General features: G+C 41.3%; 1 protein-coding gene across 1 annotated transcript in view; it reads left to right on the top strand.

Moving 5' to 3' along the window:
- Nucleotides 1-21,107, top strand: part of CLVS1 (clavesin 1) — a 99,436-nt gene that overhangs the window by 60,290 nt on the left and 18,039 nt on the right. Inside the window, exons 4-5 of the mRNA XM_021555646.3 lie at nt 19,379-19,489; nt 20,622-20,857. Of these exons, the coding sequence (XP_021411321.1) occupies nt 19,379-19,489; nt 20,622-20,857 (347 nt within the window). The remainder of the gene's footprint in view (nt 1-19,378; nt 19,490-20,621; nt 20,858-21,107) is intronic.

Genomic DNA, 21,107 nt, shown 5'->3' with positions numbered 1-21,107 from the left:
GTATCAAACCCGAGGGCACCTGGGTCACTGATCACCTGTGCAGACCCACACTTAAATGTTGCCAGAGCCATATGTCCTTTGAAGAGCAAAGGAGGGAGCACAAGGGAAGAAGAGAGAAGGGTAGCCTGGGAAGTTTCCCAGAAAATGGCCTCACAGAAGACCACTGAGAAAATGGAGAGGGATTGCAAAGGTGGCAAGGCAGAGATTTCAATGTACACTTTGATTTAATGAAAAGTAAAGCAGAAGGTGAGCAGATTCTCATGCAAATATCCAAGGTGTCAAGCCATCAGGAGACTCTTCTGCCAGAATGTTTGATCCCTTTCATTTTGCTTGATGAATATTCCCTCTGGTGGTCTCACATTAATGTGACCTGTCAGCTCTCCTCTGTGGGCATCTACCAGTGAACACAGTCCTTCAAGATATCGCATGATCAGCATTCAGTGTTAGTTCCATTTAAATGTCAGATTATTTCATCATTCCAAACCCATGACAATGAAGGCATCTTTTAAAACACACTGGCTTAATATTACAGGTGTTGCCTCAAAGTCTGATACCACAAAGTATGAAAAGAAATATCAGGTTCTTTAGAGGAGAGCATGTGAAGCACTTGCAGGCACAGCCACTGCAATATGTTTAAAATACAAAGTCATATCTGCCACCTCTCCAGCCCCCTGGCTCACCACTGAAGCCCACCTATTTGCTTGCTGCATTTGTCAGCATGTCTGGAGTCACAACAATGTTGAACAGCATGGCAAAAACTCATGGCTCAAATCTTCCCTCCTGTTTTGTTGCCAGTTCCACCAAAACATACTTGACTTGTATTATATACTACAAAATAAGCAAAACAAATATAAGGCTGAAGCAAGGCTTAATATGGAGAATTATATGGAAAGTAGAATTAGATGGAAAAATTCCTAATTCTGCTCATTGGAGTCAGGACCTTGATGTCAGAGTCATTCAGAACTTTGTTGTTTTGACAAATAAATATGTGACCTGAAGCCATTGGAGCTGGGACTGTACTTTGGAGCTACAGTTTATACTGACATTAAAATCTGTCATAAAGCCAAGACACTAATCAGGCAGGAAAAAAAAATACACAGCAAATTCCACTGCTTCATGTACTGACAAATGTTATATTCAGGGCTTCTTCTAAATAGAGAAAGCACTGTCCATACTTCTGTGTGTAAAATGAGCAAGTGCTAGGTATTAACATTTTATTCAGTTACCTGACTTCTAAAATACTCAAGCACAAGAGATCTTCTTATAAACACTTGGAGAATAAACACATGTTTGAACAGATATTAAAAACAAAAAGATACCATATTTTAATTGAGGGAGGTGAAAAACGATGGTGTAGCTATTTTTAACCCAGCACAGTTCTGCAGAGATTGATTTGAGGAACTCAAACCTCATGAGTGTACACTTGGAGGAGTCCTAGACATGGGCACATATTAGTATACACCCCTCATCTTGCAGTTTTCCACAGCTGCAGATCATAAATACTCTTTGATGTCTCAGGGCAGAAATATCAGGTGCACCTAAGCCATCCTCAGGTGAAAGGATAATATGTAATGTGACAGGGATCCTCAGAGGACCAGGTTCCACAAGGAATGGTAGCCAGCAGCTTCAAGGAGGTTATGAGCAGTAATGGGACAGTAACCTCTCCTGCTTTTTCAGAAATGCTTGTTTTGACATGTTGAGCCTCACTTCACAGTAAATTTTCCCATGTCTGAGCAGAGGCAAGGCTTTTCATTTTGTCTCTAGATTTACACAGATTTGCTGTGTGCAGGCAGGTGCTGTTTTCTTCAGCTTCCAGCTGGTGTGGATAGCTTTGTGTTTTGCTAGGATGATCAGGCATGTCTGTGGTATGTGCTGTTTATTTAGAAGAATGCTTTATAAAGCAGTGGGAGCAATGAAGCTTTTGACCTGTAGCTCTAAAAACACATGTGAAGTCAATCAAATGAAATACAGAATGCAGACTGACATATATCGTCGTGGGTTTTGTTTCAACAAACTCAGCTGAACCAGAGGAGGACTATTAATGATAGGAAGTGTGCAGGAATGATAACAAGGGGAGGGTGGTGGGGTGGAGGAAAGGCACCAAAAAGACACATGAATATTAGCATCAAGTCCTTGTTTGCAGTCTGAAACTTATGACAAGCTTTGGAGAATAGTAGAAACTATCTTTATCTACTAGAGAGGGATTTTCTTGGAGGAGTAGGAAAAGGCAGCAGAAAGCAGAGAAATGAAACAAGTGTCCCACCAGACTGCACCTCTCCCTCCAGCTTGTGCACATTACACTGCCACCTCAGAGAGAAGAGACCAGAGGAGGCAAGAGGGAAGGTCAGAGAGAAGATAAAGGACTGTGTAACATGCAAGAGTATGCATCCATGGGCGTAGGACAGATCCAGTCACACGACCTGGCCCTGTGAACTTAGCCCACACAGGGCCATTATTTGGACTGTGCCCTGGAGAGAAGTTGGGTCTGCCACAGGGAGCTGAGTCCTGTGTCCCTGTAAACACCAGTACTGTGCATATCCTTGGTTGTCACTGGTGTTAAACATGGCTGATATTTCTATTGTAGAGTCTATGCATGCTTTAAACTGTCTTTTAGGGTACCTGATTCCATAATATTTTAACGGCAGTTGTGCTTTATTGTTACTGCAATTGCTACTACTACTAGATTTATACTTCTGTAGTATGCTTGATTATTTGTCTCACTATGCTTTTTAGAAGAATTGTCAGATTAAACCATGAAAACAATGTCTAAATGTTTCTTTGAAGAGTGTAGAAACAGGATTAAAAATGAAAACCTCTTTACTAGAATAAAAGAAACCCTGCAGAGCTGTGATGTGTCAGGATGACTAAGCCAAATATTCTTTCTTGAAGTGTCCTCTTTCTACAGGCAGATGGTTTGCTGTTATGATCAGGAGATTTGAAGCTAGGGAAATTATCCTGTTGTGAAAATGACACTGGGGAGAACACGTTGACTGCCTCCTTCTTGTATTCTTTTCCTTACTTTTGCTTCCTACTGATGTGGTTCCTGTAAGCAGTTGTGGGAAACAGCTATCCCCTGCAAGGGAGAGGAGGCTGTTCCTGCCACCTTTAAAGGAAACGCAAAGAATGTGCTGTTTCACATTTCCACTCCAAATTGTGAGCACGGCGACAGAGGGGGTTATAAACCAATCATGGCTGGATTGATGGAAGTAGGAAAGGAACCAGTAATCATTTATTGCCATGTATCTATTTTAAGGTCCTCCTGCAAGTTGGCTATTTTCCCCCAACTCCCCTTTCTAGCCACACCATCAGTGATTTCTAATGTAATTCAGAATCTCAAAGACCATCAGCTATCCATGTTCAATTAACTCCTAAGGTGTGCTGTAGCATCACACGGACTCTTGGATCTCAGTTTTAATATCCATGCTGCCATTTCTGCCACAGTCAAGTCTTTCAGTTCCTGCTGTCCCAGGTCCTTGAGCTCAGCTGTCTCAGATGAGAAAACCTGTTCCACCTCTGCTTGTGCCCATCTGGTGCAGCAGTGTCGCTGGCACCCGGGACAAGTTCACTGCACATTGGCATGACTGCTTCCTACCTTTATCACATTCCACAAACCATATTGGACTTGCTGCTTTGCTCTCTCTCAAAATACCTGTGAGACCAAAGGGACTCTGACAGCTGCCTGACAAGCACAGGCACCTTGTCTTCAGAGTTCATGTGACCTCCAGTGCATCATTGGTGCCATGGTAATTTCACAACGTTAAATTCAGACCGGATTATGACCTACCCTTCCTGTATGTGTCTTAGAAGTTCTCTCAAGCTGCTCCTGCAGGCAGCTAGATAGGTGCAAATTTCCTTATGTCTCCTCATGTGAGGAGTCTGCTGGGGGAGACATTCCAGAGTTCTACTGGAATTAATCTTTACATCTTAATTTGTTTAGTTTATATCGTAATTTCTGAGTTACTTGAGGCCTCCAGATTGGAGTTTTTATACTTCCCCCCCATAATTTGTGCATAATTTAATATTGTTTACACTGTCAAATATTTTGTATTTCCAAGAAAAAGCCTTGTGCTCCCAGAGAAACTCAATGGTATTCCAAGGAAATAATTTAATGAAGAGATTATGATCATGCATATATGGAGGCCTCAGTTTCATAAGGTCACCTCCCAAGTGTATTGCCTTTTCAGTTTCTCATTAGAGACATTGTGATAGCTGCCATTTTCAGGTCATTCTTATGCAAATGAAATATTTCAATGTTTTTGCTTGCTTTCTACATGATCTGTAAGCACAATGCATTCACTTGTTTTTCTTCATTATACTTTTCTCCCTAGAGCAATATGCTTCTCCTATTGTAGCCCAAATTATGGCTAGAGAAACTTTCCTGGGTAGATGAGCAGTGGACCATCTTGACCCTTTCATCTCTATTTCATACTCTGTTGAGAGTTCCTTTATTTCCCAGAAATATCCTCAGGTTACTTTTTAGTTGATGTTGACAATTGTCTGCCCATTGCATAAATTCAGTCTCTGAGATCCAGAAGTGGCATATTTTCAGCTCAATAATAAACATTTTTTTACTTCTGGTACCATTAGAAATTTTTACTTTTCCATACATTTTAATATTATTCCTTGTCCAAACACTTACTGGCACAAATTTGTTATATAATAAAAGTTAACCTCTCTATGACCAGAGTTTCACTCCAACTAAAAGTGTATTGTCTTTGCTAATACCGATGTCTCTGGTGCACCTAAATATCATGGAAAATCAGTTGTGTTCTGTAAACCTGCAGGTGCATGGGGAAGAAGAGGGAAAGGCACTTATCTCTTCTCTGTGGTAGCCAGTGACAGGATCCAAGGGAATGGCCTGTGCAGGTGTGCCCAGGGAGGTTAAGCCTGGATATAAGGAGAAGGCTTTTTTTTCCCAGAAGGTGGTTGGACATTGGAACAGGCTCCCCAGGGAAGTGGTCGCAACCCAAAGCCTGACAGAGTTCAAGAAGCATTTGGACATGGTGTGACTCTTGGGGATGGTGCTGTGCAGGGCCAGGAGTTGGATTTTGACGATCCTTGTGGGTTCCTTCCAACTCAGCGTATTCCGTGATCCTATGATGCTATGCTGATTTCCTTGGCTGCCATGAAGAAGTGTGTTCCTTCCTCTGCAGATCTCTGCTGATGTATTTAAATGCCTGTGAGGTGTTGTGATCCTTTTACAAACTGCAGATATTATCTTGTGGGGTTCATTTGTCCACCCTGCGTTTCTCCACTGTGGGTTCTGTGGATTCCCACACTGCTGGTGCTATGCTTTCCTGCCTCTGTCTCATTGGCAGAAAAATTGTGGGTGCATTTTCATGTCCACAACATCAAAACAGCATTTAACCTTCTCGAATTTCAGGCAGGTCCTTCAAATACTTTGTTTTAAGTATATTCTGGGTATTTCAGGATGCACTTCCTTGAATAATTTTTCCCAGAATCTGTGATTTTATCATAAACTGAATTCCAAATTTTTTTAACATAAATCACAGCCAAATTTTTATTTGTACCATATTGAATTGTTTGTTTGAAAACAAACAACTCATGTTTCCCTTTATCTTGACTGTAGTGCTTAGATTGCTTTTATAATCTTTAATAATCAACTTTCTTTTCCCAAAATAATTTGAACAACCAAGGTGCTTCACAACTTCTTTGTCAAAAACTGAGCTACCTTAAAACTGGCACTTCTGTTTATGGATATAGACTGAAGTACTGGGCAAACTACTTCACCTACCTTCTGTGGCCTGAAAGAGCTTTGATTTTGACAAATCATTTAACTTCTCCATTTTTCTGTTAAGAGATTTTCTTTCTGTTTACTATTGAGAAAATCAATTGTTCAATAATCATCTTGAGTGTGGAATTTGCTGTATTCAGTGGTGGATTTCACACTGAGCAGACTTTCTTTGTCTGAACCCATTCACAACTCAATCAGTTCAAATAGCAGAACCTATTTGAGAGATCTCTCAGGCTGTATAACACAGTGCATCTAAGATGCAACTAAAAAATTGAAACAGCATAGTACCTAGAGGAGACAATTTGGGAAAAAAAAAAGTTTGTTAACTTTTTATTCTTAAAATTTTGAATCTGATAGTACCAGTTACCAAAAAGTGGTGAACTGATTTTCCCAAACAGATCCTGACAGAAATAGATAAATATTTTAATGTAACCTCTGCATTGTAAATGTGTTATCAGTGGACCTTATCTTCAATTTTCATGCAAAGATGTACTGTACATGCACATTATAGTATATATATGGTGTGTCATTGCCAAAAGTGAGAAAAAAACCAAAAGCAAAACACCTAGATGAAGCACCTGCAAAGCATCCAGTAATACTATTAGCTTGCAGACCATCATTGGCCTTGTAATGGTTACATCATTGTAATAATTGGTCGTAATCTCCAAATGTTTTTCAATTTTCTGTATATTCAGCCAAAATATTTTACTTCCTTCCGGAAATAACACTACTGGAGAGCTGTCCAGTGAGTAGCATAAATTAACACTCTACTAATCTTGGTTACATTGCTGTGCCAGTTATAGATTTCAATAATGAGGAGGTTTTAATTGAGTTGGTGGACATAAGTGGGATTAATATGCATTGCACACGTGCAACACTATGTAGCAGCTAATAGGGAATGCAGATTTTCTGATAACTTCTCTTCACCAGGCACATTCCTAATAACAAGGAAATCTTTCATCTTGGAACAACTGTTCAATGCAGGGAGTTAGTGATATAGATTTTCTTCTGGTCTGAAGAGGTTATTTTCTTTTGTTTATTGCTGTCATTTATGCTCATAATATGGGTTTTGCAGCAAAGCAGATAATAAATAAGCTTTACCTTCCTGCCCATTTCTATAATAAATTCTGTGGCATATTATAAAGATGATAAAAGCTTCAGCATTAAATAGAAGCTGTAACCCAAAGCCCTGGGTAACCAGTGATCAGTCAATAGTAAGTGTGGAATATGACAAGGCAGGAGCAGTCTGGCAACTTGAGATGCACGTGTACCTCAACATACAAAATACCACAGAACCATGGGGTAAGTAATTTTGGAAGATCAGATCCCATTCATAGCTTAAAGCTGGAAAAACTTTGAAATTAGAACTAAGCACTACCACTCCAAAAAAAATCTTTGCAATTTGCTAGAGGGACAATACATGCCACTGTGCTGAAAGTCTTGCAAAAATTAAGGTTAATGACACCAAGTAATTTGCAAATTTGCACTGGTACCCAGTGCTTGGAGTTTATTAAGGAGGATATGCTGCTGCCTGCAATTAGGTGGGAAGAGTTCTTGATGGGAAACCTTTAAAGAAGAAGGTACAGACAAATTGTCCTGTACCTAACTAGCAAATTTAATGACCTCCAGAGATATGAAAGAGGATACTCCAGTCTCTGGATGGGAAAAAAAAACCCAACAAAACTCATTCATTTAAGATCTCATGTAGCAGTACTTAATGTGTGACTTTAACCCAATATGAAAAGAAAGAGGAGAATTAAAATGGGTATGGCTTTTTAATCTGAGGTGGTTGAGAAATGGGGTCACACCTTCCTGTGAACTGCAGTCTTAGAAAATTCAGAGAAATATTTTCCCTGCTCTTGGCTCTGAAAAAAATAATCAGAGCAAATTTTTAAGGCATAGAACCAGAGAGTGAAGGAATCATGAGCTTGCATGATGTTGTGGTGCCTGAAAACAAAATTTAGAATAAACTTTTGGAGAATGCAATGCAAGCACTACTCAGGCAGTAAACTTTGCTGGCAACTCTCAGACTCCTCTTGTTAGGGTCTGTAGTGTGAGCAATGATATTATACAGGATGCCAAAGGGCTGAACAGTGAGCTGGTACTACGTCCACAGTCTCATATCCATGCTTGGCTGGAGATACTGGAAAGACTGAGGAACTGCACTCATTAATGCTCTGCTTTTCTTTTACCTGCACAGACATCAGAAACCATTTTTCTACTGCTGTCTTTTAAAGCTGTTTTGCAGTCAGAGTTAAGGTGGCAGTGAAGCCAGGTAGTGAGGAATAAAAAGTGTGAACTGAAGGGAGGATGTGTTGTGGAAATGAGAGAGCTGTTGCAGAGGGTATAAGCATGTATTTTGTGTAGCAAAGAGTACAAAGTTTAGGTGACATTTAATGCTGCCAAACTGACAAAAGCTCTGATTCTGAGTGATTATGCAACGAGCAGCACTGACTGCTGCCTAGCATTGCTTTAAGTGGTGAACACAGCACAAAAAGAACATCGAAATGGCAAAGTCATGCACTTAGGAAAGGAAAAATCTGAGTATCAAAGTACAGCTTCAGGGGGCCCTGACTACACCTGTGCTACATGACATCTCTGGGAGAAACCACTGCAGAGAGAGCTCTACCTCCCACTGTGGGTTGGGGCTGCAGCCTCATTCTCTCTGTTGGGAGAACATAGCTAATGAACTCCAAGAATTTTGCCTCATCGTAGCTTTTAAGGCAAGAGGGTATCACTGTGACTGGTTGGCTTATGAAACAGCCTCCACACTTCCTTGAGTGAGTTTGGACACACACATACACAGAGTTACAAATTCTCTCTGTGGCATTAAAGCCACATGTCCCAGGAAAACCTTTTGTGAAAGGTTCGGTCCATGCTCCAAAAGCTCTGTAATTTAAATCTCCATCCTCCAACAATCATAGAAATATTCTGAAATGCAGAAAACAATATTTCTTTCTCCGAGCCCATGGAGAAACTCACCCCACCCCCAGCCTCCAACACTGTTTCCATAAAAATATGTCTGGCTCCCTGTTGAAATTTTTGGGCACAAAATGTGTAGCTACAGCAAAGTTGCAACAAGTCAGACGATCAGAGACAATCAGACAATCTTAGCTATTGGTGGTACTACTAGCAATGCCTGCTTTTATAACCACAGGGAAAAAACATCAGTGAAAAACATCAGTTCTTTGTACTGCATAGTACAAGGCTCTAAGAAAATGGTCTTCATGACTCGTTGCTTAAGTGCGTGTTGTTGAAAATGTCATGAAAGTGGAATTGCACATGATATTGTAAAAATAGCTTTCCTAAAAAATATATTTTCCACAATGTATCTTTAAATATTTCCATGTGTATTTTTAACGTTACTCATATTTTTTTATTATCAAAACTTATTCCAAGGACATTAAATTATGGTCAGGTTTCTCATTATCAAGGTACTATTCTGTTATTAAAAAAAAATATCGAGAGAAAGAGATCACAAAAGGGCAGACACAAAGAGATTATATTTTATTGCAGACCTGACACATTGGTCTGCTCCTGTTAAATCAGTCTGGTGACTATGTGGGACTTTGTGAAATATAAATACACAAAACAATTTTCCCTTCAGCATGATAGGATAAGACAGCAAAGCAATCTCACTTGGAGCCTGGAACAAGGACAGAGACAGAATCACACGAAAATAGGGTGGGGAGGTTTTTTTCCTTAGACTTCTGAAGAATAAGAGTCTGTATGAGGCAAAGGTGATGCTGTTGTTAGGGATTTATCTGATGCAGTGTGAGCTGCCTCATATTCTACCCACCAAGAGTAGGGTCTCCCCCATTGCACAGGCATTTGGGATTTTGACTCCCTTTAAAACAAAGTAGCTCATGGGGTTTGCTCTCACACACAAACACACATATTCACACACTCCTGTTGAAAGGGAATAAAAAATTGAAAAAATATCTTCACCATGGGACACTTATCACCATGGGACATTTATTGAAGCTGACAGGGACCAAAAAATTTGTTTTAAAAAGGGGTTGTGCAAGAGCTAAGTGAAGGGAAACCTTGAATTTTAAAATAAGGTTTCCATCTCAAACAAATTAGAGTAAAATGTAAAATTCTTAGTGTAATGAGACAGGAATCTAGCTCTTGTTTAACAGATAGCTCTGAGAAAATGAGTGCTAAGAGTCTGTGATACTTTCAAGGACTTGTACAGAGGAGTCAATACAAAGGATTATTTTAACTTACTGCTAGATGCAAAGATATTTGCTGGAAAAGGAATAATTTGCATCTATTACTTTGTTTTAGTCAGTCAACAACTGCCACTAAAAAAATTGTTGGATCATTTTCTTTTGACCATGCTAGGTTATAATCGCATCACAATGATAGTTTATAATCTCCTTTCCATGCTGCTTTTAAGATGATTCCACACATTGTTCAAGCCAGGCTAGATCAGACTTCTATTTAACACCAATAGGTTGCCTAGCACTATAAATAAAAAAATCTCCTTTTCTCCACCACCAGCTTTCAATCACAAGTGTAATGCGACTTTAGGAATTCTGTTTAATACCTTGGTGCTTCCATGGGCAAAGATGAAAAGCTTCTCTGCAAAGTCAATAGGTCTCCTGAGAAGCAAAGCAAGTGCCACAAGACCTTTTTAATTGCTTTTCTTTGGCTGACTTTAACTGATGCTGTGGGCATTTGTCCTCACTATGGCAGTTTGGCCTTCACTGCTGTTTGCTCACACACAGCTATTTCGGTAGAGAGCAAGTGTGTGTGTGTAGATACATGTATACATGTACATGTACATATATATATATATATATATATATATATATATATATATATATGCAAGTGGCAGTGTGAAAAAAAATAGAATAAATATTTTACATAGACAATGTAGAGAATCTCAGCATAACAGCGCATATTGAAAGAGACAGTCTCTGTATAGGACTTTTTGTTTAAAATCTCAGTGCTGGACAAGAAGTAAGGCATAAATGCTGTATGTTGTGCTTTTCATGACGGACTTTGCATGCACTCAACTCATTCCTTTCAAGAGCCTTTAAAATGCTATTGAATTTGCCTCAGTGCCATCTTCTTTGCCCTAATTCCTTCACTCCCTGTGCTTTCAGTCACAGTGTCCTGCAGATCTACTGCCCTTCAGGATCAGTGCAAGGCCTGTCTATGGAAATAGAAATAGGTAGGAGAGAGATTCAAATAAGATCAGCTAAAGAAAACAGTGGTGTTCTTTACTACAGTGATTAATGGTACTAATTAATTTTTTTAAAGCTTAACTCTAGAAAATTATTTTTAAAAAAAGCCACCCTATTCTCTCTATTCTTTTTCAAAAAGTATATGTTAAAAATAGAAGGGTTTTTGGCTCGAGTTTTCAATGCCAAACTTTCAACCCCAGTGCTCCTGAGTAGTTTCTTTTCAAGGTGCTAGGAAATTAGGGTGCTTCTTTGTTAAAAGTGTCTTAATGCTGAGTTACTTTCTTTGGTGGAAGTGTTCATTCTGCTGGGCATTTTACTTCAGAATGCCCTGCATTAAAATCTGCCTACAAAAGAAACCTACTTATTTACCGCACCCCCAAAACTGAGAGCAACTCACATCCACAAATGCCCACCAACAGCTCAAGTGGAGATAAAACACACCATTTTATCTCCTGGTGTCAGGGAGAAAGGACTGGAGGGAGGACACTTCTTTCAGTGATCTAAATCTTGTGCGGGGATTTTATTGCCATGATGATTTTGATTGAGCAGCCACAGCTCACGGGTCATGCTTGGCCCAGGGCTTGGTGTGTGACACATCCCTGCTGAACTGTGCTCACCCAGCAGGTCTCCAGGCCAGGCTTGCTCTGTGCCCAGCACGTTTTGCCATTCCTAATTAAGCCCAAAACTGCTTTCAGCTTTGATGATCTTCCTGTTGCTTTTTCCTTCCCCCACAACTAATTTCAGACGTTCACATTCAGTGAGATACAGGAATAGAAGCAACTCAGCTTGCAGTCGCCCTGCGTTAGGAAAGATGAATATAAACATGTTTCTGAGCTATAGTTTACACCAAAAATCAGAACACTGGAGACAATGTAACCTGGTTTGCTAGAGCTGGCTGCAGAGATCATACCGACTTCCTAAACTAACTCTGAAAAATAGCCTCCAGCTAATTCATGTCCCTTTCTAAACTGCCTGTGACCTAAACTACCCCTCCTTAGTGGGGTGACTGTCGCTCTTCTTGCTCTACCAGAAGCATCCTGATCTGGCCTTACCTAGTATGACCTAATCTAGAACAAACTGCAGCTCCAAGTTGCACACATGCATGGCCTTCCAAATTAGTGTCTCAGTGCTCTCGGTTTTACTTCTTAATCACATTTTTAATTCCTCTGTTCCCAGTGAAGCTCCTCAACCTGCTTGAATGAACCTAATGTTTCTCTATCAATACAATTTATTAATCTATTTTTTTTGTTGTTGTTGTTTCTGGAGGGAGCCTTACTCTCTGCCTTTAGTGTATAAAAGAGGATTATATGCCAAGCAAAAAAGTAGCACCAGAATGTGGTGTCAATCCAACAGAGTTACTGCTTCTGGGAAATTTTCTGTTCCTAAATTATTCTGAGCTGGTTCAGAAAAGGGTTTCTTGTAAGAAGGTAATGAAGAAATTCCCCTTTTGCCCCAAGGTTACAACTTATTTTGTTAGACCAGATGACATGACAGCATGATTCTATCAGGACAAATCAAAGTTTACTGAGCAAATCTGTGTTCTATAACCTGATTTATTGGTGCCATCTGCCAACACCCATGAACAGATGCTATGTAGGACCTCACTAGTGTGCAATAATGACTGGGAGAAACCCACTGCAAATTACTGAATTTTTAAAGTTGCTGAGTGTAGCAGGAGAGATAGCTAACATAATGAAAAAAATGTCTAAGAGAATGTATCCCAATGCTCATTTTTCAGTTCTGGTTCTCTGACAGGAGTACTTCAGAGCATCTTCATCTACAGATGTGGGTATGAGATGCAAAAATAAACCAAGAACTCACAATTTCCTGTGATTTTGCTCCAGTCCTTTGATATTATGTGCTTCAAAGAAAAGAGAGCATTTTGGTGTGAACAGTTACAGTCACAGCTTACCCAAAATCAATGAATTCTTCACTACTGCAAGAGTTCTTTTTATGGTTGTATTCAAGCAGGTCAGGATTGCCATACTGCTAGCACTAATGTCTTTCTTTTTACTGTTTTTCCCCTGCTCTGCAGCTACATTCAAGCCCCATGTACTCTGAGGGCATGCCAAGGTAGAAGCAAATGATTTGCAATTATTGCCACTGGCAACATTAATTTTGCATTCCCATCTCTTCAAAAACACGGGGGAGCAAAAAGAGATAACAGAAAGACAAGAAACTTGTCAGGGTGGAGATTGGAAGTGTGCCTGGGACCAGTGGAGGCACTACAGAAGGTGAGGGAGAGCAGCCCCAGCTCCTGTAGCCCCAGGGAACACTTGTAGAGGTGCAGGAGCAGCCCAGTCCCAGTGTCCTCATGGCCCCAGTCTGGCCTCCCACTGCCTCCTGCCAAACTAAACATCCATCTCTTAGCAGCTGCATTAAAATTATAAGCTGAAGTTGTAGTGATGGAAGGACACTTTGTCTTCTTGCCTAGCATGCCCTATTCAACAGCCCACTCTGTCCATACCTAGGGCATAACATGAAATTCATTCAAACATGCTCAGGAGCAAGTTGTTAATGGACACAGACTATCCAATATCTGACAAAGTTGTAAAATCAGGGAACAAAACTTTCAAGCACTGTCACTCTTTCAAAAGCTGAATTTGGAACTGAAGCAGAAGAGCTAAAGAGTAGAAATCCTCCCTCCCTTATTTTGCCAATTCATTAAAATTGCACACTCATGGAAATTCTCCATAGAGAAACTACCACTGAACTATTAATAAAATCTTCCTGAACTATTAATATGATCTCTGGGAGCATTAATCCTCCTTGGGAACTGATTATGTAAGTGCACAGGCCTGAATATGCTGGTTTTATCCTCAGTTTACATGACATTTCACTTTAAGTTTTGTTTATGACTGATATCTTCCTGAATCTGGGGGCAATTATTTTCTTTCCAGTGGAATTGTATTTGGATTTGTAGTAAACTCTCAAGTATGGTTGAGATAGAAGTTCATTGGGGTGTGTGCTTGGTTTTCTGATTAGAAAGGGTAAAGATTATGAAAGCGTTTTAAATAAATGCATAATTCTTAATTAATTTAAATAAAGCTTATTTCTCAAAATTCAGATGTTCTGCAACTTAGAAATGTGCTGTAATATGGATTTTGAGCTCAGGTTTTTGGTCTATGATGTCAATTCATGTAGTTTGAAAGGAATGATCTTGAGCATCAGGTTGGATTCATTCCTGTTTTTCATATTTCAAAGATGGATTTGCATTCCCGACACACTTTGGTGTGAGGAGATGCTGGAAAATCATGTTGATTTTTAGTTTCCAGGCAGTTCCAAACAACACCAAACATAATAAAAAGTTTCTGATGCATACTTATACCAAAAGAAATAGGTGTTGTCAAGGCAAGAACAGGCAGAAAGAAAAAGCAATAGTCTCTAATCGACCTCATGCCTTCCAAGCACCCCTCCTAAGCTATTTAATGGAATATTGTGTACCACAGGTTTTCAGTTCCAGGCTCAGTTCAAAAATTTTTCTGCACAGGAGGTCTGAGCAGGGACGAGAAATGATTACTGCCATAATGTTGTGCTCTGACCTGCAAGCTTGAAGACACTTCTATTTGAAACAAAAGATGCATTGAGGCCTGCATGGATTTGGGGGGGGGTTTGCTGCAGCTCCACTGTGTTTATTACTTTCTTTTTAGGCATGATAAAGACGAGAATAACTGAAGACAATGAATAAACAAATCTATAAAGAAAAACAAAGACAATTTGGGTGAAAGAATAGGCCCATCAATGGCCCCACTTTCATATAAATCAACTCAAACTCTATGTTTGGTTGATTTTTTCTCTCTCGATTTGCCTATACTTCTCTGGGAAGGTGCTACTGCAGCATTTCTAGATACATTCCTTATTTTAGATCAATTTAAGTCCCAGAAAAGAAGCCTGGTATGACTGGAGTGAGCCATCCATCCAAGAAGACATCTGAAGTTATTTCACTGAAGTGTGGATTGGATGAGTGTACAGTGAGGTGGATTGAGAACTGGCTGAAAGGCAGATCCCAGAGGGCCATATTTAGTATCACAGGGTCAAGCTGGAGTCCTGTCACTAGTGGTGTCTCACAAGGTTCAGTTTAACTTATTCATCAATGACTTTGATGAAGGGGCAGATGCCTCCTCAGCAAGTTCAATAGCTAAAGAGGGAATGGGTGAAAACTGATGCATGGGAAGTTCCACCTAAACATGAGGAAGAACTTCTCTACTGTGCTCCAGGGTTAGCACTGGAACAGATTCCCCAGAGGGGCTGTGGAGACTCCCTCACTGGAGGCACTCAAGAATTATCTGGACTCAATCCTGTGCCATGTGCTCTAGGATGACCCTGCTGGAGCAGGGACTTTGGACCTGATGGCTATGGCCTCTTCCAGCCTGATCCATTCTGTGATCCTGTGATTCCCTGCTATTGCTAAGGAGCAGGTTTGCTTGATTAGGACTGGATTGGATGTGTTTATTTACTCTGCAGTTTCAATGCTGAGCAATGTGCTAATGCATCCAGCCTTGTTTTAGAAGGGAAGACAGTAGTGCCCAAAAATAATTAGATCAATTCATGTGTACTATGTTTAATTTATAACATTGGAATAAAACTTAAGTATATCCTCAGGATGGGGTATTTTTGACAAGGAATCAGGTTAAGAAAAGGCTCCATGATCCCAGAGTCCATTTCACAGTAGACTCCAAAAAATGTACCTCATTATAAAATACACCTTCCCAAGGAATCACAAGACATGAGAAATCAAAAGAGAATTCCTAAAAGCAAAAGCTTTCCAGCAGAAAATCAATTTCAGCTGCTTTCACCTTGCCCCAGGGAAAGCAGCAGAGACACTAAGTGGGGTGTGGGAAATGTCTCATACATCTTCCTGGAGCTGCACAAGGCAGACCTCCAGACAGGAGCTTTTCTTTCCAAGACAGCTCTGCTCTAATTAGGGACTTCTACAAAATTAGTATGTTGCAGTTCTAAACAGTGTCTGGATGATTCCCATATCAAATTTCTTTGGTGTTTTTTTTTTTTTTTTTAAAGTCTTTGTCCTTGTTCTAATTGACAGCCTTACAAAAGCAGGTGGACTGAGGGATGAAGGTCAAATTGAACTTAATGTGCTTAATAAGGCAAGGAACAAAGTTTAGAGGAAAGTTACACACACACAAAATATTCTTTGGGGTTTTTTTTCTGACTCTCATGCTTCCTTTTCAAGAATCTTTGTGCACTTTTTGGTGCACCTTCAAAGTTAAAATAAAGCAATTGCCTTTAAATAAAATTTTTATATTAAGGGCTTTCCTATAAGACAGATGTGTGAGATAGAATATAGTTTATAGACTCAACAATCTATGTTGGGTGAACAGGTGAACATAAAATGCATTTTCTATATAGGAAAGTGCATCCTGCTCCTTTTTTTCCTAGAGATGGGAGCCAACCTCTGGCTGGTTCCTATAATTCTCAGTATCTGGGCCTTTCTGGCTATTGTTAAAGCTGGTCAACATGTTCTAAAAAATACATGTTCCCCCTTGAAAATGAAGACTGACTGATATTTTCCACTAAAAATTATGATTAATATAATCTGTGCATTCCAGCAGGAAGGCAAAACAATTTTTCTTTTTCAGGTCAGTATAAATCTCCGTTTCTTAAAGTTATTCCCCTGCTTCCAATCTTTCATTTCTTCACTTTCCTGTTCTTCAGACTCAGATTGGATTTTCTACACTGACATTATCTGCTACAGTACAGCCTGGGAAAAACTGTGACAGTTTACTTCCAAAAAGAAAAGGAGTCAGAAACTTCTTCCTTATAGATACAGCTTGTGGGATGGCAGCTAGCTTGACAAATAAAGAATTAAAAATAAATAAATAAATAAATAAATAAATAAATGCAAATATGAAGCCTTCAAGTTGGTCAGTTTGTCTTAGTGGGTTTTTTTGGTTGTTGTTTTTGTTGTTGTTGTTGTTGTTGTTTTTAGAATAATCTGTGAAAAGCTCAAATCTTAAAATCTACATTCCCATGTGTGAGGAAGGCAACTGAATTTGTGAATTTTGCATTAGATGGGCATTTTATGACTCTGGTCTGCAATAAACCACAATGTTAGGTTGTCATATGGTAGAAAATCACTTTGGGCTTCACGCTTCTGTCAGTCCATGTGTTTTGCTGGGTGGGCTCAGACTCTCTGCAGCAGTTCCTCAGCAGTCAGTTGAAGTCACTGCAACGTGCAGCACTGCAGTACCTTATCTCAGTCAGATCTATATCCTAAACTCCCATGAAAAGCAGTGGAAATACACTCTTCTTTATTGAAAATGAACACCCCAGCAGGACATATGTCATCCTTAAAGAGAATTATAGAATCATAGAATCACTGAACAGAATCATAGGGTTGGAGAGGATCTTAAAAGTCATCTAGTTCCAATCCCTCTGCCATGGCAGGGATGCCACTCATTAAATCAGGTTGCTCAGGGCCCCATTAAACCTGGCCTTAGCCACTTTCAGGGATGGGACATTCACAGTTTCACTGTTCCAATTCCTCAGCACCCTCTAAGAAAATAATTTCTTCCTAACATCTAATCTAAACCAGCCTCCTTTTCATTTAAAACCTTGTCCTGTCACTATCTGTCCAGATAAGAAGTCCCTCTCCCTCCTTTTTATAAGCCTCCCAAAGGTACTGGAAGGCTGCAATGAGGTCTCCCTGGAGCCTTCCCTTCTCCAGAGTGACCAACCCCAACCCACTCTGCCTGTTTTTGTAGGAAAGGTGCTCTATACCTCTGGTGCTCTTTTTGGCCCTCCTCTGAACTTACTCTAACAGGTTGACATCTTTCTTGGGCTAAGAACCCAGACTGGGCTGGGGGGAGGGGGGGGCTCAATTCATCATTTTATTTAAATGGAATTTAAAATGGGATCACCTGTGATATTACAGTGCTTGTCCTCCTGTGTGCTGGCCTGATTTGCCAATAGTCCTTCACAGTATATCCAATATGCAGATTTGTAATGATTTCTGATCAACTAACATGTCTGAGGTGGAAGCAATTTATTTCTCTGTATAGCAAAAGTAAAAGTTATCGACTTAATGCCTGTGGCTGCTCACAAACATTACCCTGGTATGGTTTTAGATGATGGCCAGGGCAACCCATGGCTAAAGAGTATGGAGAGTCCTGATGATATGCCCTGGGTTACAGGAGGTGGTGTATGCATACATATTGCTAAATCTGGGGGAAAAATTGACCTTGAAGCAACACAGAAGCTCTGCAGAGCAGGCGTATAAGGGGATTTTTTCAAATCATCTCACAAATCCACCCCGTATTCTCACCAGCTGTGCTCAATCTCTGATGCTCGGGAGGAAGGCGAGAGAAAGCCCCAGGACACCCTGTGCTAATTGTGGGGGGAAGGAACCTGCCTGGGACCCAGAGCCAAAGCCCTGAAGGAAAAGACCTGATTACACTCTGCTTTTCATGCTGAGCTGTAGGGGTTAGGAGCACACACAGGATGAGGACGGCTTCATCAGAATCTCCCTTCACAGCGGAGAGACAGGCTCCTCTCCTCCCTTTGGAAGCGGATTTGCACACAGGAGCAGCGGTCGTCTCATTATTTATGCCACGGGAAAAAAAAAAAAAAAAAAATCCTAGGCTCTTCCTAGACTGGCGTTTGTTAGATAAGATCGTAGGTGCAAAATACCCTCCAGAATGTACAATAACCTGCAAAGACAGGCCAGCCAGCGCCTCCTCTTCTCTCCGGCGTGCCGGGCTGGCGGGGCAGGGCAGGATGCTGTAGAGCAGCTCGGCAGCGGGACGCTACCTGCATGTTAATGCCCCGGGTGTTTGCGCCGAGCCCGGCGCCCGGCGAGCGCGGCTCCCGCAGTTTCCATGGAGCTGTCATGGTGCGCTCTCCCCACACCTTCACTTATCAGCATTTCCCACCCATCCTCCTCCCTGTAATGTGCTGCTTGCTCACCCCGAAAGGTCAGCCATTGTAATGATGATTTTAGCAGGGGGAGGCAGGGAGGCCGAAGGGTGAAAAGGTGAGCTCTGAGCAGCGCTGTGCGTGGGAACCGGGGGCTTGCCTTGCGCTGTACAATGAGAAATTCGAAAGCTTCCCCTCGAGGGAGCGGCGCTCATCAACCCCCTCTCACTTCCCAGGCCGGCCGAGTCAGATGCCCTGACGGAGTTAAAAAAATGTTCATGAGAAGTGGCTGGAGACCCGACTTTAAATCTTCAGCATCTCCTCGGCAATTGATGTGTCAGTGTGTGGAGGGGCGAAGGGACCGCCTCTGTCCACAGAGGAAACTGATACAAACGCTTACAGGCATCTTTTCTGGTTTTCCGTTTTCCTCCTGCCCCCACCCAGTGCTCGTATGCAGATGGAAAGAGACAGATTTTTCCTCCGACTTTCATCCTATTGACCGCCGGAGTATAAAGCAGTGCATCTTTTAACTGCCTTCCTTTCTTTCTTTCTTTAGGACAGCTTTCCTGCACGTTTTGGAGGAGTCCATTTTGTCAATCAGCCCTGGTACATCCATGCCCTGTACACGCTAATCAAACCATTCCTCAAAGACAAGACAAGGAAAAGGGTAACTAGATGAGGGTGAAGGGTGGGGTGGAGAGGAACCTGCAGACCTGGATTTTCCAAGTAGCTACCTGTTTTCTTTTCTAGTTTATTTTCTCTCCATTTTCCATATGGTATAAGAGAATCACTGCTGTTATCAAAAATTAGAGTTTGGAATGATCTGGATTGAATCAATAGCTCAGCCAGGGACCAGAAATTTATCACTAACAAAGCATTTTACTGGGACATGCTCAGGGATAGAGAAAATTGGCAATGTGGAGGGATTATCCGGCCTGGCTGAAGTAATTTACAAGCGAGGGAAGCTTTAGCTCAACTCTTTTTGTGGGAGTAAAAATTCATATTTCATTCCTTCATCAGGGTAACTGTTTTCACATGATGGTAACCCAATTGCTTCCACCTGAAGTACCCATGCCTGGAGGCTGTTTGCTCACACTGCAGAAGAGGCAGATCTTCTCCACTGAAACCCAAGTGAATTGGTGGTTCTGCAGTCATGTTAGGCATTTGTTCTCTGCAGTCTGTCAAACAACAGCTGAATAATCCCTCGGGAGACCCCAGAGCCCATCCTAAACTGGGTCTGACTAAGCAGGAAAAGGGTATGACCCACCTGGAAGCAAAGAGGGATTAGAGAAACGTGTTGCTGCAGCAGCACTGAGTGGTGACACAGCCTGATACATCCCTGGAAATGTCTGTCCTGGGGTGCAGGGCTAGTGGCCCTCTCAGATGCTGAAGTCCTACTATTTACGCCTGCTTTCAGTAAGCTCCACTGTCACCCTTTTCTTCTCACTGCTCTTCATGTAAGCCTCTATCCTCTTACAGTAGCAATAATCAGTCATAATTCCTGACTTCTGCTTCTCCTGATCTGGTACTTAAGAGACTGAAATTGTCAAATGCCAAAAGCAATCGAAGAGTTTACATAAGCGTTAGTAGTGCCAGCGTAATTCTTCAGCTGCCCACCCCGAAGTTAATCCCCCCTCTTCTGCCAACTGAGTAAACCCTGAGAGCTTTTGAAATTCCCACCTGAAACTGCAGTGTCAACTAATGACACTCCACACCTCATTAGTGGTGCTATAATTGTACTTAATGAAGTAAGGAGTCTGTGATGACTTTGAACTTTTTTTTTTTTTTTTTTTTTTAAGATCTTTCTTCACGGTAACAACCTGAACAGCCTTCACCAGCTAATACACCCCGAATGCCTGCCGTCTGAATTTGGGGGGACTCTGCCTCCCTATGACATGGGGACATGGGCTCGAACACTATTGGGTCCCGACTACAGCGATGAGAACGAGTACACCCACACCTCCTACAACGCCATGCACGTCAAGCACACCTCCTCCAACCTGGAGCGGGAGGCCTCGCCCAAACCCATGAAAAGGTTGGTACTGCCTTCGAAATCTGCTCTTTTTTGGCTCTCTGAACAGGCCCGGCATAAATCTCACAGGAAGGGCTCGAAGAGAGGCTGAGATTTGGCAAACGTTGATGGTGAGGAGCACTTCACTCTGGGCTGTGCTTGTGGTGTGCTGGGAGAAAGGAAGCCTCTTGGTGGAACCGTAATTACTTGTCTGATTACTGTGCATGAAAATGAGGGGAAATTAATGAGCCCCTGCACAGAGCATTACAGAAGT

This window comes from Lonchura striata, chromosome 1 (assembly GCF_046129695.1).
Source record: "Lonchura striata isolate bLonStr1 chromosome 1, bLonStr1.mat, whole genome shotgun sequence".
NCBI classification, from domain to species: Eukaryota; Metazoa; Chordata; class Aves; order Passeriformes; family Estrildidae; genus Lonchura; species Lonchura striata.
This window is presented reverse-complemented; position numbering and strand designations above follow the sequence as displayed.